Source organism: Scomber japonicus, chromosome 9 (assembly GCF_027409825.1).
Source record: "Scomber japonicus isolate fScoJap1 chromosome 9, fScoJap1.pri, whole genome shotgun sequence".
Classification (NCBI taxonomy): Eukaryota; Metazoa; Chordata; class Actinopteri; order Scombriformes; family Scombridae; genus Scomber; species Scomber japonicus.
In genome coordinates, this window is record NC_070586.1 from 22,951,263 (window position 1) to 22,970,193 (window position 18,931).

At 45.6% G+C, this 18,931-nt stretch overlaps 1 protein-coding gene across 1 annotated transcript in view; it reads right to left on the reverse strand.

Moving 5' to 3' along the window:
• Nucleotides 1-18,931, reverse strand: part of setbp1 (SET binding protein 1) — a 31,263-nt gene that overhangs the window by 5,088 nt on the left and 7,244 nt on the right. The window contains exons 3-6 of the mRNA XM_053326033.1: nucleotides 4,627-5,048; nucleotides 2,301-4,229; nucleotides 1,975-2,182; nucleotides 816-1,881 (exon numbers count right to left, since the gene is read on the reverse strand). Of these exons, the coding sequence (XP_053182008.1) occupies nucleotides 816-1,881; nucleotides 1,975-2,182; nucleotides 2,301-4,229; nucleotides 4,627-5,048 (3,625 nt within the window). The remainder of the gene's footprint in view (nucleotides 1-815; nucleotides 1,882-1,974; nucleotides 2,183-2,300; nucleotides 4,230-4,626; nucleotides 5,049-18,931) is intronic.

Below are 18,931 nucleotides of genomic sequence, written 5' to 3' on the forward strand. Positions count from 1 at the left end.
TATTAGCTCTAACTATATGTGATTAAGTCTCTATACCAGAAAATAACAAGTTTGTTACCTCAAAGGAACCAAATAATAGATTGGACATTATTTTTGCAACATGGTCCCAATTTAGCTATGTTGTGCAACCTTGGCAGGTTACGATTATACATAACTGGCTTGTAATGCTTTCAACTATACATGTCATTTTTTCCACTGTTTTGATGTAGCACAACATCATTTGATGATGCCAACATCACACGTATCTCATTGGCTAAATCTGTGGTCACACAGCTGACTGAAACGAAAGCAGAATTTTAAAAACACTGTCAACTTTAGGAGTCACTGTCAGATGTAGTTTCTTCACATCTGTATCCCTGCTCCTACTTTAATCTAACAGATAGGAGTCTCCCTGATTTATGATCTCTCCTTTGCCTATCAATTGAATCTGTAATGTGGTCCAATACTATGTTAAGCTACCCTTACTTTCAGCTGAACACATCCTTCCTAAGCACTTCATATTAGAAGCTTTCCCCAGGTAAATCATGGACGGCTTTTATTGAGAGGTAGCCACAGAAAGTGTAGCCAAAAGTGAACTGCTAAGATGAAGACAAGCGAGAAATGGGCTGTTATTGCAGCTTTGGATAACCTCAAACCTCCAACACATCATCAAAGTAAGCTATGCGTTTTACCATGCCGCCCCTGTCAAAAGGAAAGCCATTCCCGCTGTGGCCCCATCATGGTTTCTGATCATGGCAAAAGGGGAGTGCCCTCTAGTGTAAATACACAGTGTAGTTTAAAAATGAACAGGTAATCCTAATGTAAGTGGTTCTTACCAGAGAGGGAGGGACTCGAGCACTCGTTCATCTGTCCTGGCTCCTGCCTGGCAGTTTGGAATGACATTAAGCCCTGATCTCCAAACACAGGGAGCCTTGTCTTCCTGCTCCTTCCACCACACTCGTCCTCCTGTGACCCCAAAAAGAGGACAGATGCTGACTCTGACCGCTGCGATTGGCTACTGTAGCTGCTCATGAGGCTATTTATTGGCTGTCCAGTCTGACGGGAGTGGAACTGGTTGTCAGCAAGAGAGTGTGTGGACAGTTGGTCCAATTCAAACATCCCTAAGCTGGATCCCAGGCTTGAGCCTCTACCACTGCCCCTCTGCTTCTCCAGAGGCTTTGAAGGGCCCTGACTGGCTAAGTCCCTCCTGTCACTCAGCATGCTGAGGCGTGCATTGGTCTTAGCTCCACTGAAGAGCCCACCCAACTCATGCCGGTCTCGTGGTGAAAGTAGGGGTTCGTCCTTGTGCTTATGTTTGTGCTTATGCTTCCTCTTATGGAGGCGAACCCCTCCAAGACCACCTGCACTTCCACTGCCCAGGGATCCCAAGCCCTCGCCTCTTACAGAGGGCACCTGAAGTGGGCCACTGCCGCTGCGGAGCTTGGCCCCTGGCTGGAACTTTGAGTGTCCACTGGAGTGGAAAGCTTTAGGAGGGGGGACAGCAGGCCTCATAAAGGGAGATGGAGGTGCAGGTCCTAGTGAGTGGTGGGGAAGGTAGAATTGGGGAGCTGGAGGAAAGTAGCCCAGACTCAGAGGAGGTGCGTAAGGCATGGCGTACGGTGCTGCATAGTAATTTCCCCCTGCCAGCGGATAACCATATCCTTGAACAAAAGGCAGCTTGGATGTGATTGGCTCGCTGGCTTTGGCTGGACGGCCACGTCTCCTCTTAGCCTTCAGATCAGCACTCCTGCGGAGGTACGATCCGGAGTCACAGGGATAGGAGTCATAGGTAACAGGGTAGTAATGATGGAAGTTGAGGCGGAAAATGGAGGGATATGGGTGTTGAGGGTAGCAGGTGTATCGTCTGTGAGACACTCGTAGCTGCTGGAGCTTTAGCACAACCTGCAAGAAGGTTGAAAAGGGGAAACATTTAGGAAAATACATCATACAATACACAGTTGCATATTACAAAACTTGGTCAAAGATAGGTCTAACCTCTTCCAGTTCAGACAGAAAGTGAAGATGATCCCGGGTCTGTAGGCACTTCCTCTTCCGCCGATGATGTTTTTGCTTCTTCTCCTGCTGTGACAGGAAGTTGTCCACAGCAGTTACTTGCCGTTCACATCGTGCTCTGTTGCCCCTGCCGGATGCTTCCAGTGCGGCTGCCTCCGCAGCCTCAAACCCACACAGATCAAATGAGTACCTGTATAAACACAACATGAAATACTATAAGATCAAAAACCATAACTTTAATGCATTTATAAAATTTTAACCTTAATGCAGTCTCAAGTATAAAAAACATAAGCTTCAATGTACTGCACCTGCGTCGAGAGGCAGGGCCCTTCTCAGTTTGATCTGAGGTGCTGTTGTTGTCTGTCCCAATCCCGCTGTCACTGGGAATAGTCTCTTCACTGTGGGACTCGCTGATGGGGGACAGGGTCACCTCCTTCACTGATGCCCCCTCTGACAGGTGGGAGGGTGAATTAGCCAGAAGGCGTGGAGGAGACAGTTTCCATCCTCCAGAGAGGAATCCCCTGCCTATTGGCTTGGAGGGCAGGGCTGAGATGGGCTGCAGACTGGGCATAGTGGCATCAGAGTGGCTGGCTCTTAGGGATGGAGCACTGGAGCTGGGAGAAGAGGTGGTGGAAGGCACTACAGGGCTCTCATAGAGACTAGATGAGGACACAGATAGGGAGGGTTTGTCCCTAGTGGCTTTTGGGGGGTTGGAGCCTTGGGTTTCTGCTCTGGGTTTGCGTCCTCTCTTCTTACCAATGTAGATGGTTCCTCTCTTGCTGACATTTATCTGTTTTCCCAGCCGTGCCTCAATAGTAGAAGCCATAGCACTCATAGCTGAGGTAACAGGGGCAGAAGATGACTTCAGAGCCAGAGTGCCGTTCTGACTGGAACCTGAAAGGATCTCATTTAGGATGCTCTGCATTTTCCCGAGCTTCATCTTGTTCACTGGTCTGGAATGGCCCCTGCCACGTTTTAGTTTCAGACTATTAGAATTGGCGCTGGGGGTCGTGGAGGCCATTTGCGCTAATGTATTTAGTGTGTGTGTCTTTCTCCTGCGGTTTAGCCCTGCAGAGTTGTCCTGTGCAAGTGGGCTTGGGGGTGAGGTGGAGGTGCCCTCGTGGATGGTCTCCACTGTGAGGAGGGGCTGTTTCTTGGGGCGTCCTCGTTTCCTCTTAATGGGTGTGTGGACAGTCAGGCTGTCAGTGTTGGTGTAGAGAGGGCTAGAAGGGGTGATGGGGAAGGCTGAAGGTGGATCAGCTAAGGCCAATGGGCTACCTCGGTTGTCCCTCTGGGGTGACGTGAGGCTTGCGTGGCTTTTTGCTTTTAGGTAGGACCATCTGTCCTTGGCCTTGCTTGGTCTCGAGCTGGCTGTGGAGCTGGTGCTGTGGCTGGGGCTAGGACTTAGGGTCATCCTGGGTCTAGGACTAGGACTGGGGCTAAGATTAGCCCTGGGTTTAGGGCTTAGGCTAGGACTGACGCTACCCCTGGGGCTGGGGCTGGGGTTTGGGCTAGGTAGTCTGGGATTTGCTGTAAGAATGGGTTTGTTGATGTGGTTATTAGTAGGCTCTCTGTGTTTTAGGGTGTCTGCGCTGATCTTAGGACGACCCACTGGGTTCTTTTTCATTCTATTTATGCTCAAAGCTAACTCTGGGTCAGGTCCACTTGAAACTGTCTCTCCTCTTTCTGCCCTGTCAGCCCTCTCACCCTTTTCCCGTTTATCGCCTTTATCTGTCCTCTCTCCACTGACATCAGCCTGACTTGTGAGTCTAGAATCATTTTTGTGAGTCTCCATTTTATGTGCTACTTTGGGTTCTGGGGGCCCTGGCTGGTGCTTCTCTGTAGTGTCAGAGTCTTGCCGTTGCTGTGATTGCTCCTCTACAGAAAATGACTCGTCAAAAGAGGGCCTCCTCCGCCTCTTTCTTCCTTTCCCTTCGTCTGTCAGCATGGGAATCCCTCTGTCCTCTTCATCTCCTCTCCTCCCAGGAATTGCTCGCTCTCTTTCCTCTTTTTTCCTTTCCTCTCTTTCTTCATGGAATCGCTCAGCTGTCTCTTCTTGCCTGTACTTCTGCCTCTCCTCTGAATTAGTAGGGCTCTCCGATCCTTTCTCTGGCGGTCTTCCCCATGGTGTATCAGCACTGTGAGGATTACAGAGCATCCTCTGGGAGTCCTTCCTGCCGTACTTCCTCTTGATGTTCCCAAAGAGCTGTTCACTGACCTCTTGCAAACCCCTTCCCCTAGAGAGATGTGTACACAGAGGAATAATGATGAGTGGAATGAGAAGAGAAAATATATTTTTTATTTCACAAATACAATAAAATTAGTACCAGAACATTTACAATGTTTGTGTGTCACCATACTCAAGGCTGGGTATCACTCCCATAATATGATGCTATCATATTATCACATCACATTTGAGCCCTGATTCCATTATTCTTTTTTAAGATATTGTGCTATCATTTTTTATTATTGTAGCAAATGGCATTGTCAAATAAAAAAATGTAATCACTGTCATTACAATATAGAGTATTGCTGCAAAACAACACTGCATCGACTTTCCCCCAGTACTTTGTGCATTTCTGGTCTGGTGATCATGTAATCATAAGATCCACCACATGGAAAAATGAAGCATACCTGCTGAGAGAGGTCAGGTTGAGAATACTGGCATCAGTAACTACTGGCAGCTGCAGGTCTGGAGTCAGGGACCTTTGAGGTGAGGGGCTTTGTGTCACTGTTCGTGAGAAAAGTGGGGTTGGATCGAGCAAAGAGCTTCTACCAGTTCCTGCCAGTTCTCTGGCTGGCTCAGAATCTGCAGGATTGGCTGGAGATGCAGAAGGTGCTGTCGACGTGATCCAGTCTGGATTGATTTGGTGTTGGTGTGCATGAATGTGTTGGAATTGTTGCGTGAGTGTGTGCTGTGTTTGCTGTATGTGAGAGTGTGGGTGTGTAGGAAGGAGGGAGCTGCGAAGCTGGTGTTTGGGCGGAGTGTGATCTCCCAGTAGTTGCAGCAGGCCTCCCTCTCTTTGTTCAGGCATTCTGAATTGGCGCTCGTATGTCTGTGGATGACAGAGAAAAGAAACAATGATGGTTACTACATTCATACTGTAATCACAAGGCAGCTTTATTTAGCTGAAGGGATAGACAAATGATTTGATAATGATAATGTGATCATAAAACTGTGCCTGCTCTATTTCCTACCTTTGTAACATCAGCCTACATAGAGATAATGCTTATGAAGCAAACCATTCAGTTCACAAACAGTTTCTTTTTCTCAGCAAATATCAAATCAGTGATTTGTTGTGCTCTGATATGACATTCTTCTCCTTTCACGGCAGGACTGAGGCTTTTAATACATCTTGTGTGCATGAGCAAACAGTGTGCAACAAAACAAAAGGCTTGTTTACAGAGCAATTAAATTCCTGTGGCAAGGATGTTGCATGCTGTGAGAGCTGGAGGGAAGAAGGTGGGGGTGTCTGACTGCACACAGTATTAAACACAGTAGCCTAGCTCAGCTGTGTCCCTGACTACACTTGTAGTATACATTGCCAGATCCAGATTTATTAACTCTATGTTACTTTCTTGACAACTCCACTGTACTGTTCATAACTGTGACTTACACTGTCAAACTGTTAACCACTCACCTGCTTACAAAATGTGCTACTTTTTTCCAGTGAATGGCCACATGTCTGATGTCAACCCTCACTCAGTTCAGAGGTTACATTTGTCCATGTAAACACTAAATATACGAAAGCTTCATATACTGTATTGTCACCAGTAGCTTTCTTAATGTATCACTGCCGCATAATCATTGTCTGCTGGAATATGAGAAATAGAGCAGCGGATGGCCTTTGTGGTTTAGCCTGTTATTAACAGACTCAGTATGACGCAACAAGACACTGCTCTGCTGTGCTACAGGGAGATGTAACTTAACCACAGGCCTGCCTCTCAGCATGTACATACAGGCACACAAGCACATACACACACTAACACTCTCACCATGCATACAATTGATACACACATTTTAAAAGCTTTACTGAATGCTTCTCTAATACATGAAAGCACATGATGTTTCTAAGTTTAACAGTTATCAACACTTTTAAGGTGTACAGCCAGGGCAACAGTTTTACTTAAGTTGAATCAGCATTGACAGATGATTTGCTACTGCTCCTTAAATAAATATACACACACTTACACACACACTCTCACACACACACACACAAACACACACACACACACACACACACACACACACATTGAATATATCATGTAGTCATCACAGTGTACTTATTGAAATAAGTGCCTTATCTAGTCTTTTACCCTGCCAATGTCCACTCCTGCCTTCCTGTCTTTAGCCACTTTCTATTTCCTCTACCCCTTCTCCATCAAGCTTTTACTCTCCTCTTTCTCTTCCTGCTCTCCCATCAATAGTCAGGCAGTGACACTCATTTTGTCCTTCCACACTGGCTGCAGAGGCTGTTTATTGGTCACACAAGCACACACGTGAACACTGAGTAACACAGCACTCAGTGCATGGATGAAAACACACACTCGCACAAACACGCAAACACTGAGAAGAGTAAATGATTAACAATGCCAAAAAGTGCATGCGCTTATACAGTATGTACATGCACACTCTTATTCATCTACTCATTTATCTATTGAACACAACGCTATGGTATCCTTTTAATTCTGAGATGTATGTGTGTAAGTGTAATTCTGTGTATGTGTGTGAGTGTGCACAGTGACACTGGAGAAGAGATACTGGGAGTCCACAGAGGGATAAGTTGACAGTCACCTGATACACACATGCTTTCCCATTTAACCTGTCCTAGACTACCTGCTGCTTCAGGTTAAAGGAGGGCACAGAAAGAGAGACAGACAGAGAGATGGAGGTGGTTTGACTGAGACTGACATAAACATAAACATGCACACATACAAAATGTATCCTCCCCACTAACCACAGAGTAACCACAGACAGATAATAAAGAGAGGAGGCATGGACACCTTCCCTACTACTAGTGAGACAAAATAAAGAGAAGAAAAATGAAGGAGAAAAAAAGGAAAAAAGGACCCCCCCCCCACCCCCCCTTTCCGGTTGAGGTTGGGTTATTGGCACCAGTTCAGCTTTTTGTTCTTAGTTTCCTCCCCTCTACCACCCTCTCCTCCTCCTCTATGCCTCAAACAATCCATGAAGCTATTCCAGTGAAAACATACTCAATGTCTGATATTCACACACATGAATGTAAATAGTGGTCATATGAATAAAAGGACTGCCATAGTTGTTGTTGTCAACACAGGGTGAAAACATGCCATTTTTACCCTTGCCTTTTCACTCTAGGTCACCCTCAGTCACTTATACTATATGGCAAGTTTTCATATGATAACTATACTGTGCACACATTTCTCTATTGAATTCTTTTACATTGCCCACGATAGGTCCAGTAGTCTCTGGACGGCTGTGCTAATTCCACAGAAGCACATTGCTGTACTTGGCAAATTAATTTAGGACTGCTTCTGCTCATAATTATTATCATTATCAATTAATAAGTCAATTATATTTTCGATTAGTTGTTTGGTGTATTAAATGTTAGAAAATGATGAGATATGTTGATCACTGTTTCAAACAACCTAAATGTATTGTTTTGTCCCAATCAACGGTACACAACTTACAATGTAGTATCATTGATAAACTAAATAAAAAAGAATATAGTCACTGAAAAAGCAGGATTAATAAAATTTAGATTTTCTTCTTTAAACATGACTCAAGATTAGTAATTAATTATCAAAAGAGCTGGCAATGAATTTTCTGCCCATTGATTGACTAATTGTTGCAGCTCTAGATGAACTGATTCAGATATTTCTCTGTTGTACATATAATGCCCTTATCCTGTCTTGCTGTTTGAATAAGGATTGCGGTTCCCATGTGCTACTGCTGGCCTACAGCAGGGGGCAGCGGTCAGGAAATTAGCACTGGCATGGACTCTGACCCTGTAGCAAACCACAAGCACAAGAGCTATGAGGTTTCAACCTTTTCACACTGTCTGTCTTCTACAAGTCCCCTCTGATCAAATATAGATAAGGAGATATGAGACAGACAGACCTAAAGCATTTTTAGTCCTCAACCCATTTCATCTGATCTAGCATTACAGGGCAGACTCCCTCAAGGCTCTCTGGGCTGTGTTCAGGGGTTAAGGGTCGTACTCCATGGCTAGGTCAACAACTATTTCTAGGATGTCCTCCTCTGGGTCGGCACTGTAACAACATGGATTGGACTCAGTCAGCCACACAAAGGCTCTCCAACACTCGAATGCTGGCAGATATGGAGCTACACACATTCCTTTCCACTGGTGATGTAACCATCAGATAAGGTCAGAGCACAGTGAAGGAGGTCATGGATAATATGTGACTAAGTGCTGCAATCACCCAACTGAAAGGCACTTTGCAAATGAGTCAGCATATATTTACCGACAAATATGTGTTTTTTCTGAATGTAACATTCACATTCGGCAGGCTGTGGTAAAACAGCAATCTGGATGTAGAGGGTTGTACTCCTTTCTCCTCCAGTTTGACGTGAAGGGAGGTATGTGATGGCCCCTCCTGTCCTTTCCTCTCCTGCAGCCTCTCGTTTTCCACTGTTGAATAAACTGAACCTCCGAGTGGAACTATTCCCTCACACACAGAGCACTCTGGCTGCACCATTATACTGGGAAAGAACACCCTAAACAGGCACACCCAAATCTCACAACCTAGCACACATATACACACATATACACCGGCAAACATATACACAAACTCCATGCATGTACGCGCACATACACATAGGCACACACAGGCACACACATACACACACACACAGACACAGACAAACACACACACAGACACACACAAACACGCTGCCCTTCAAATAGTTTTTCGCAGCCTTTTATTTGGCAGCACGCCCGGTGGTTAGAGTGTTTCATTTTTCCCTGTGTATGGAACTGGGCAGCTGTCCAGACAGACACACAAAGAGAAAGAGAGAGAGCGAGAGAGGCACAGAAAGAGAGAGAGGGAGAAATGGGGAGGGTGGGTGGGTGAGGGGTGGGGGGGGGGGGTGGGGTGGGGGGGCTACTGAAAGAATGAGAGCAGCAGAGAGGGAGGGAGGAGGAGGACCAGCAGAAAAACAAGGAGTGAGGTGCCTGGAACCGATTACAACTAGTTCCCTCTGAAACATTATGATTGATATGATCCTCTCTCTTTCTCTCTCTCTCTCTCCTTGTCACACACACTCTCTTTGGCTTTGACACCATACTGTCTCCCCCTGCCCCTGTGGCCTGGTGCACCCCCCCCCCCCACACACACACACACACACACGCCACCCGCCTCCTCCTCATCTCATCCCTCCTTTTCTTCCTCTTTTCTCTTTTCTGGAGCTGACCATTCTCCCCCTGTGGGAACTACCACCACCTCCTCTCCCAGCCCCCCACCCCCCTTCCATGTCCGCTTCTCTCCAGCTCCATTCAGAGCGCTGCTTCCCTGTGATCTGTGTTTCTGACAGCTCTGCACACACACACACACACACACACACACACACACCACACACACACTCACACACACACACACACAGCTCCTCTGCAAACAAACACCATGAATACTAACACGGCTTTGTGTCCACAGCACTTAAAACGGGGTAGAAGAAGAGGGAAGAGGGGGGAGGAGGGGGTGTGTGCAGAGAAAAGGAGGGAAAAGCGATGGAGGAGAAAAGAGGAGCTGTAGCACTGTGTTGATCTTGTGGCCACTCTCACAGACCCCCCCCCCCCTCACTGCCACCCCACCTACCCCCCCCCCCCCCCCCCCCCCCCCCCCCCATCCCTGTTTCACGTTCTCTCGTTCTTCCCACCAGTTCTCCTGGGAATAAAGACTTCCATTCATGCGCCTGAGGAGACCCACAGCAGGGGAGAGAAAAGAGGGAGGAGAAGGGGGAGGAAAGGGGAGGGGCTGTCAAGGTGGGACAGTTTGAGGATCACTGGGATCAGGCCCACTGCCTAAAATTTTGTGTGTGTGTGTGTGTGTGTGTGTGTGTATCTTTATGTCTGTTTTCACTCAGCGTGTGCTGCCTGAGCCAATACTTTACTATCTCAGATCTGGTGGCATCTGTGCCAGCCAAATCGTCTTCTGGGAAAGCTGGGTGGGAAAGTTTGGAAATTGGGCTCCATTCAAAACTTCCACTGCTGCAGTTCTACAACTATGCGTTCAGCACACAGCCAAGATTTCGCATAAAAAGCACTTGGTTATTTGGGCCAAAAATTCATTCTTTTAGCAACATTTTCTTTTCTACATATTGTACACCTTCCCTGCCAGGCATGATGAAGCCTTCGATCTAATACATTTGTCCTTTAGTTAACAGTAAAGCAGTGGCCAGATTTAATGCACAGCAGTAGGTCTAAAGTAAAATGTTCCCTCCTACGTCTACAGCAGTAATCCTTCAGATTGGAGTGCTCCTAAAGATAGCAGCGAAACACCCAAGAGTCTCCTTGTCACACTCTCTTCAGACACGCTCAGGACGTAGATGACTCAATCTGAACAAAAGCCTGTGATTGGCTGAACCGAAGCATGTTATTACTGCCCAACTGGAGGTTTTCTCTTGCTCAATAATGACAGACACATTTACATGCTACACAAAGTATACATCTAATCCCCGCTATTAGCATTAATGCTGTGTGTGTGTGCAGGCAAATGTGTGTCCTGCTTGTGAATGGCACTAAGAACCACATTAGAGTTTTTCATAGTGATTATTACGCAGTGATTATGTACCAATCGTTTTCCTTTCATGGTTGCAGACTAACAACCAGTGACAGCATTATGCATTTCAGTCAGCACAAAGAAAATATACACATGCTTAGAGACTGCCACCCCCAAGCCTGTTGCAGTCAGGGTACTTCATGAATATACAAAATGCAGTAAGTAAATTACACATCTATACACACGTGCGCAACACACAGTATAAAACCAAAGGAACGTGTTGTTCACCGTACTCTGTACACCATATGACCCAATCTATACAACAGGAAACAATTAACAGCCAATGAGCTGCTCTAAATCCTAAGGGATGACTTCCTGTGTAGAATGATGGGTAATTCAAGACAGAAGCTGCGTTGAGATTAAACACTTCCTCTCTGGCAAACAGCAGTCTGAAACATCGAAGCCCCACTCACTGATTACTTATCCAAAAATAATGCGTCGCTGTGTAGTTCGTGATGCTATATGCAACACAACATTACCACATTGTGTATGTGTTTGTTTAGATGTTTGAGAAACAGATTGAGGACATCTAATGTTCTATCATACTGCATATAAATATCAAATCTTTCCCATGTTCCCTTGCTGATTAAACTGTGATGGGCATTTTCCATTTTCATTATTTTCTGACATTTCATAGATTGAACAACTAATGACAATCAACAGATAAACAAAAAATGGAAAATAATTGTTAGCTGCAGCACAACTGGAACAAATTGTTTTGCAGCAAGTGATGCTTGAAAACAGCTGCTGATAAAAGAATTATACTCGATAATGTCTTGGATAATGACTTTAGTGTGCGCACTTCAAGCTTACAGCTTGTAAAGGAACACTTTCATTGCTTAGTCTACATATTTCTGTGAGTATCTCAAGTCCTCAGATGATCCCCAGCTTGCAAGAGGGAGTGAGAGAAAGTTAGAGAACCACTGTAATGACATCCTCAGTGACAGGGAGAATGGGCAAAGTGAGACACAATAGTCTTAACCAATCAGACTACCCGCCTCCCCTCAGGCCCCCTCACCCCAACAATAACGCCTTTGTGCGAGGCTGCACTCCACTCGCGCGTTCACAAACACACACTGACACACACAAACTGACATACACACAGATACTCACACCGAGACCAAAGCAGCATCCTACACTTTCTCAGACAGTCACAAAGAGAAGCGGGAGAAGCAGTGCACCACATCTACAGCTGCATAGGTGCATACACAACTATGCAAGAATTTGAGTGTGTGTGCATTTTTGCTAACAACCTAGGACTGTGTGTGTGTGTGTGTGTGTGTGTGTGTATGTGTGTATGTGTGTTTCCTTCCAGGCATGGGCACATGACTGCAGCTGCCCCCTCGCTCCCTCGTCTAAAACGGCACCCCTCCTTGTTGTAGGTGAGAGGTCACACGGAGTGGCATTCCTCTCGGTCTGAGAGCGACTGAGCATTGCACTGAGCAGAGGGGGCCAAGGGAGAGAGCGAGAGAGACGGCTCAGGGCAGAAAACACAAGGGGGCAAAAATGTAACAGAGCAGGGCAGGTAAAAGATGAGGAGCACAGGGCATTTGGGAGTGTGTATTTGTGTGTGCATGTGTGCATGTGTGTGTGTGTTGAAATGGACCACTAAACAGAAGACCCTCGTGGCTCTTCCCTGCTTCATAAACACAGCTGTTTGTTTAGTCTGAGCCGCCCCAAGGGACAGACACACAGACAGAAGGACAGACAGACAGATTTATATCATTAATTCATGTCCGAATTCGTACTTAATAGGCAACAAGCATAAATAAACAGCAGAACTACAGACAGATTACTTTACAAAGCCTGCTACAATGACATCAAATACAGCAGAGAACCAGGCAGAACAACACACAGTGGATATTACAATATTTGGAAATCCCTTCCCAGTTTTATAATAATTTGTATGTTGCCAGAATTAGAATTGTTATAAACCATATATTGTTATCATGTTCTGCATTATGTACTGTATGTTTTCAAATCAGTGTTAGGCCAATAGATTTTGTGAACTGACAGCAAAAAGCAAAGTAAATTCAAATAGCCATAATATGTCTATAAACCTGCTCATAAAACACCAGAACTGTTGACCGCAACTACACTTTAAGATTTGTTATTCAATCAGCCAAAATGACCCAAAATATGACACAAATTTTACAGTATTAAACAAATAACACTCAGACTATCTTAGCACTTGAAGCCATTTCACTTTCATGTAAAAAATATTATGGTATTGGTTTTGCCTAAGTGTTGAACACAACACGACTTCTCCACTGTCCTCTCTCTCTCTCTCTCTCTCTCTCCCAAACACACACACACACACACACACACACACCCCTCCTGACAGGCGGGTCCCAGACAGCTGATGGCCCCCATCAGATTTCACTGACAAACACACTTACGCTTCAAGTGAGACACAGTGAAAGTCAATACTACGCCTGATTCTCCTTCTCTTTAACTCCCATTTCCCCTCTGCTCCCCTCCCTGCCCTGACCATCTACCCTCTATCCCTGCTGGACCTCATCTCAAAACCACAGAATGCTCTCCTCCTCATGTACACACACACACACACACACACACACACACACACACACACACACACATATACACACACACACACACACACACACATATACATACATGCACGCACATACACACACACTGACAAACCACAGACGCAGAGGCATGATAGAGCCATACCAACATAGCAGCCACCAGGAACACATGATGCTGTGACTCAACATCATCCGTGACCGCAGAGGACATCAAACATGGCTCCCCTCCAGATAATCTCACAGTTATGTGAATCACAGTCTACCGCGGTCAAAAAAACATATTCAGGCCTGTATACATCTTTTATGAAGTTGACAATTAGATTGATGTTGGTATATCAAAACCATGACCACTTTCCTTTTCCTTTCCCTTTTGTAGTCTTTATTATAGTTGACTTCATGTGACTTGACGCTGTTTTTTCAACACTCCATTCATAATGTTTCATATAAATTTTAACAATGAGTAGGTCTACATTTTGGCACGAAAATGGTTATCAGCTGTTAGGCATCCTAAAAATCTTCCTGCCCCACATCTGCCTGAAGAGGAACAGCAACCCGCTGGGACTGGACACAATAGCAAATGAAAAGGGCTTAACCTTATAGGAACGGATTGAGAAGATGGTATGTGTGTGTCTGATTGAGAAATTAGCCACAGTTCCAACCAAATGGTCAGCACAAACACACGCACGCACGCATGCACACACACCAAATCCAGCCCTTAGGGCAAGAAAGCAAAGGCCAGACTCCAGTTGTCTCAACCCTGACCCACTCACACAAACAAACAATACAGCACACACACACACACACAGACACACACACACACACACACACACACACACACACACACACACACACACACACACACACAGATACTGAGGCTTACACAACTGTGGAGTCCAGCTATCACTTCAACTTTTGAATGTCCGGCAGGGTCAAAGTTCATCTCTTCTTCTGCTAGCCTCTAGCGTTCCTTTGTGTGATTGTGTGTGTCTGGGTGTGTGCATGTGTGTGTGCTCACTAGGAGTGACCTTGCAGAGTCATTCATTGTGGATACACTACAGCACCAGAGCTACTGCAGAGCTGATTGAGGAGCAGTCTTAGTGTGATGTATACTGTGTACATGTTGTTTTGTGTTTGTGGAAGTGTAAGACAGATACACAAACTGCATTTTGTCTGGACTTTCCTCAGTTTTGAGAGATACTCAAAAAGCAGATCAGAGGTTAGATGCTAGGAGATGTGTGTGTATGTGTGTACGTGTGTACGTGTGTATGTGTGTATATGTGTGTGTATATGTGTGTGTGTGTGTGTGTGTGTGTGTGTGTGTGTGTGTGTAAGTTTGGGTGTCGGTGTGTGTTTCAAGTGTGTACAGGGTGTGTATGGGGGTCAGACACAGATGGACAGCTGGTGTTTCAGCGGTGCTAAATCACTCACCCCTCCCCAGCATGCACGCACACATGCACAGATGCACACACACACACACACACACACACACACACACACATACACACATACACACATCCCATCCCCCATCAACCACTGGGAAACGCCCCTTAAAGCATTCCCAGCTCTCACTCTCACAGACTGCACACTGAGGACCAACACACCAAAATAAAACCTGGTTATTTTCACTACAATGACAGACACTACAAAAAATCTAATGTGACAGAATGGTCAGGCCACATTAGAGGTGATCATTTAATATTCATATACATTCATAAATCAGTCAAGGATTGCTCTCCATGGGTAAAGCTTCACACACACACACACACACACACACACACACACACACACACACACACACACACACACACACATGCTCCTATTTTATGAGCTCATCAAGTCCCTCAGGTCACCAACTGCCATCTCAGCCTGGGATAAAAAAGCTCACATCAAAAGGCTAACCATTTCACACACACGCATGTGCACACACTGCATGCACACACACTTGGCGTGGCAACTGTGGCAGCATTAATTTCCTTGTGAATGCACTTGACTAACACATAATAATCCCAAACACTGCTGGGAGACCACCAAGCAGCAACACACACGCACACACACACACAGCCAGGGGGACCACCAAGCAGAGGGGCTGTCAAGACAAGATAAGTGTGTGTCTAGCGTCAGGATTTCGTATACACCCACTAATACACACATACACACACACACATACACACATACAACAACAACAACAACACACAGACTGGCCTGGACTCCTGGAAAAGCTCTGGCTTATCTCTCCCCACAGATAGTGAAATGGATTAAGAGCCACATTTGGCACGTCCAGAGAACTGGACAGATAACCAGGAAAACACTCTCTCTAACTGCAATCACCGCTCAACATGATTTGTGAGTGTGTGTCTTTGTCTGAATGTGTGTGTGTGTGTGTGTGTGTGTGTGACAGAGAGAGAGAGAAAGAAGAGAAGAAGAGGAAAAGAGAGTGTATGCATTTTAGCTAGTGTATGCTCCCCCATGTGTAGGCATTGGATTGATAACTCTGTGTGTGTGTGTGTGTGTGTGTGTGTGTGTGTGTGTGTGTGTGTGTGTGTGTGGGTGCATGTGTGTCTGGAAGAGTGATGCCGTGGTTGACCCAGGATCCAATCCGTTAGAACACACACATTCATCTTACAAACACACACAGTGTGCTCGGACAAAGAGCTGTGTGTGAGAGGACGTTCAGCATGTGTGTGATGTCAGCTGGAGACAGAGAAGGGAAGACCATCATATCCCATTTATGTGCGTGTGTGGGTCTGTCCCCTGACACAACATGCCTGCTGACTGACCCCCCTGGTTATGGATGCCTGCTATGAAGATGATAGGAGGACGAGATTCCCTTTAAGGCTGGGAAATTGCATCTTTTTCTCTTCTCTTCTACTCCACTTTTACGACTCCTGCACACTCTAGAGTAGCATGTTTTATGCAATAATAATCCATACTTTTACCAATACTTCCTAGCCATATTTTATGACTCATTCTATGAATCAGTCAGTTTCAGCCTTTTACATAACCTGTATTTTCCATGGTTTTCCCACATGAATTGTCTATCTTTCAACATGAGGAGAAGAGAGGAGAGGAGAGGAGAGGAGAGGAGAGGAGAAGAGAGGAGGAGAGGAGAAGAGAAGAGTTTTTTTTTGCAGTTTTGACCCCTCAGATACCCTTTGCCGCTACAAAAGATAAAATGGCCACACAAACCCTCCTCCCCAAAAAAGCCAAACAGCATTTCCATTTCTTTCTTTCTGCCAGTCTACATGTTTGTCTACTTATCTATCTGTCTGTCTCTCCCCTTCTCTGTCTATTAGAGTCAAATCTCTATCTTAATGGGCATCTATTGTACCCCCCCAGCCCTCATCTATTCACCACACTACCACACGCACATACACACTCCCTCTGAGGGGGCCCCTTAACCAGGCTCTCCATATGCCTGACCCCCACCTCCTTTCTCCTCCTCCTCCTCTTTCCACAACCCCCTTCTCCTCTCCCCATCTCCTGGTCACACTCTGGCTTCTGCTCTGTTGCTGCTGCTGCCCCACACTGCCATCTGCTACAAGACAACAGAGGGTGAAAAGAAGGGAGGAAGAGGGAGAAAAGAGTGGTGGAAAAGAGTGAGTGAAAAGAGGAAGACATGAGGGGAGAAAAAGACTGCGGGATAAAGAGGAGAGAGAGGGACAGATAAAAGATAAAGACAGAAAGAAGGAGAGAGTAGATGTGGACACAATACAACAGAGAGCAGAGAGGCTGTCCATCTGCTCCCCCCCCCCACCCCACCTCCCCTTCCCTCCTGACATACAGCCTCACACACACCACAAAGAGAGTATTTAACCTCAACACACACACACACATGGAAAGAGGGGGAGACAGAGAGACAGAAAACAGCCCAGCCTCCCTCTTTAACCCGTTCCTCTCCAATGAGCCTGCCTGCATTACACCCTTGGGGTGGCAGGTGATGGGTGGATGGAGGGAAAGCATGTGTGGGTAGCAGGGGGTAGGGGGATGGGGGGTGTGATTGAGGGACAGAGTGTAGGGGATGAAGGGTTGAAACTGATCTGAATCAACACCAACACATCCTCCCCTCCCTAAACCTCAAACCTCAATAGGGACCAGCTTGAAGCCCCTGTAACTATGACAACCTCTGTCAATCATACTGTAGCAGTGGGCTTACAAATGGGGACTGGCGCTGGATTAGGCCTGGCTGCCCAGACATTTGAGTGCAGGGTTCATTTTTTTGGGGTAAACATGCATGTTCATACTACATTTACAGAAAGGTCACAGCAGGTCACACATAGTCTCAGTGTGAGTCACGTAGCCCACTGAGACAAATAGATAAAATTTTGGCTATGGATGACGTCACTGCTGACAAAACAACACCCACAAGCTTTCAATTTCCGCTACAATTTCTTATTTGAATCATCAGCTAATCTAAGCATCATTATTTCAAATTGTTGCATTAGATTATTCATTTCGAACTTAGTTGTTCCTGCCCACATTTAAACCAAAATTCAATATATGCTGATGTAGCATATAAACAAGATCTGCCACAATTAGTAGATTAATCAACATACATTTTACTGGCAAATATTTCAATAATCAATTCATCATTCAAGCAAATTTTGAAATTGAGAAATAAATGTGAGAATGTGTTGGTACTCTTGGTCTTACATTATAACAAGCTGAATATATTTGGCTGGCATTTCTTTCTATTATCCCTTTTTAGAGTTTTTACATGACTGGTTAGACACAGTTTTGTTAGCCAGAAAATTTCCCCAGTAACTCACCCTTGACAATGATGATTGGTTTATGAAATCCGCACAACCCAGAATAATTCAACCACACACCTCTTACACACTGACCTAACACAGTGTGGAAACACAGCAGCCTATACTGTATGTGACAATGTGGGTCATGTAACCCTATTACCTCATGAGTCCACTACATTATTTGACTTAAAACCACAAGATGGAACCGCGATAGAATAAAACTGGGCCCAGCATCATGTCGACTACATGACGCCTTTGCTCCTGCTGGGCCCGTCAAGCTCAGTGACATCAAGATGGCTGTCAGGTTTGGACACACATACCACTGTGTAGGTCAACACACTCTGCAAACACTAGATTCCCCCAAGGGCCTGTACATACACAGTGTCACACACACGAAACACTGGTGCATGTGTAAAGGGTGTGATGGAGGGAGGGTAAAGGGGCGTGACCCATAGGAGCTGATTTCATTAGAGGAGAAGAGAGGAGAGGAGAGGAGAGGAAAGGAGAAGAGAGGAGAGGAGAAGAAAAGAGAGAGGAAAGGTCTCTGTGTATATGACCACAAATGGAGAGAGCAGACACCAGCTGTCACTTGCTTATGTCAGCCCTATTCTCAGCTTCTATGCGAGTGTGTACGTGCGTGTGTGTTGTGCTTGTGTGTCACTGTGATCTCAGCTAGCCATGACTGGTTTCAATTACACAGCAAACTTTGACCCCGTGTAACCACGCAGGGAAAGGAGCTACTGAGAGAGAGAGAGAGAGAGAGAGAGAGAGAGAGGTACAGAAAGAGGTGGAGAGTATGAAAGTTCAGAGATGTTGAGGTACAAAGAAGCTGCAAGTTTTTCACTCAGTGTTTTTTGTATA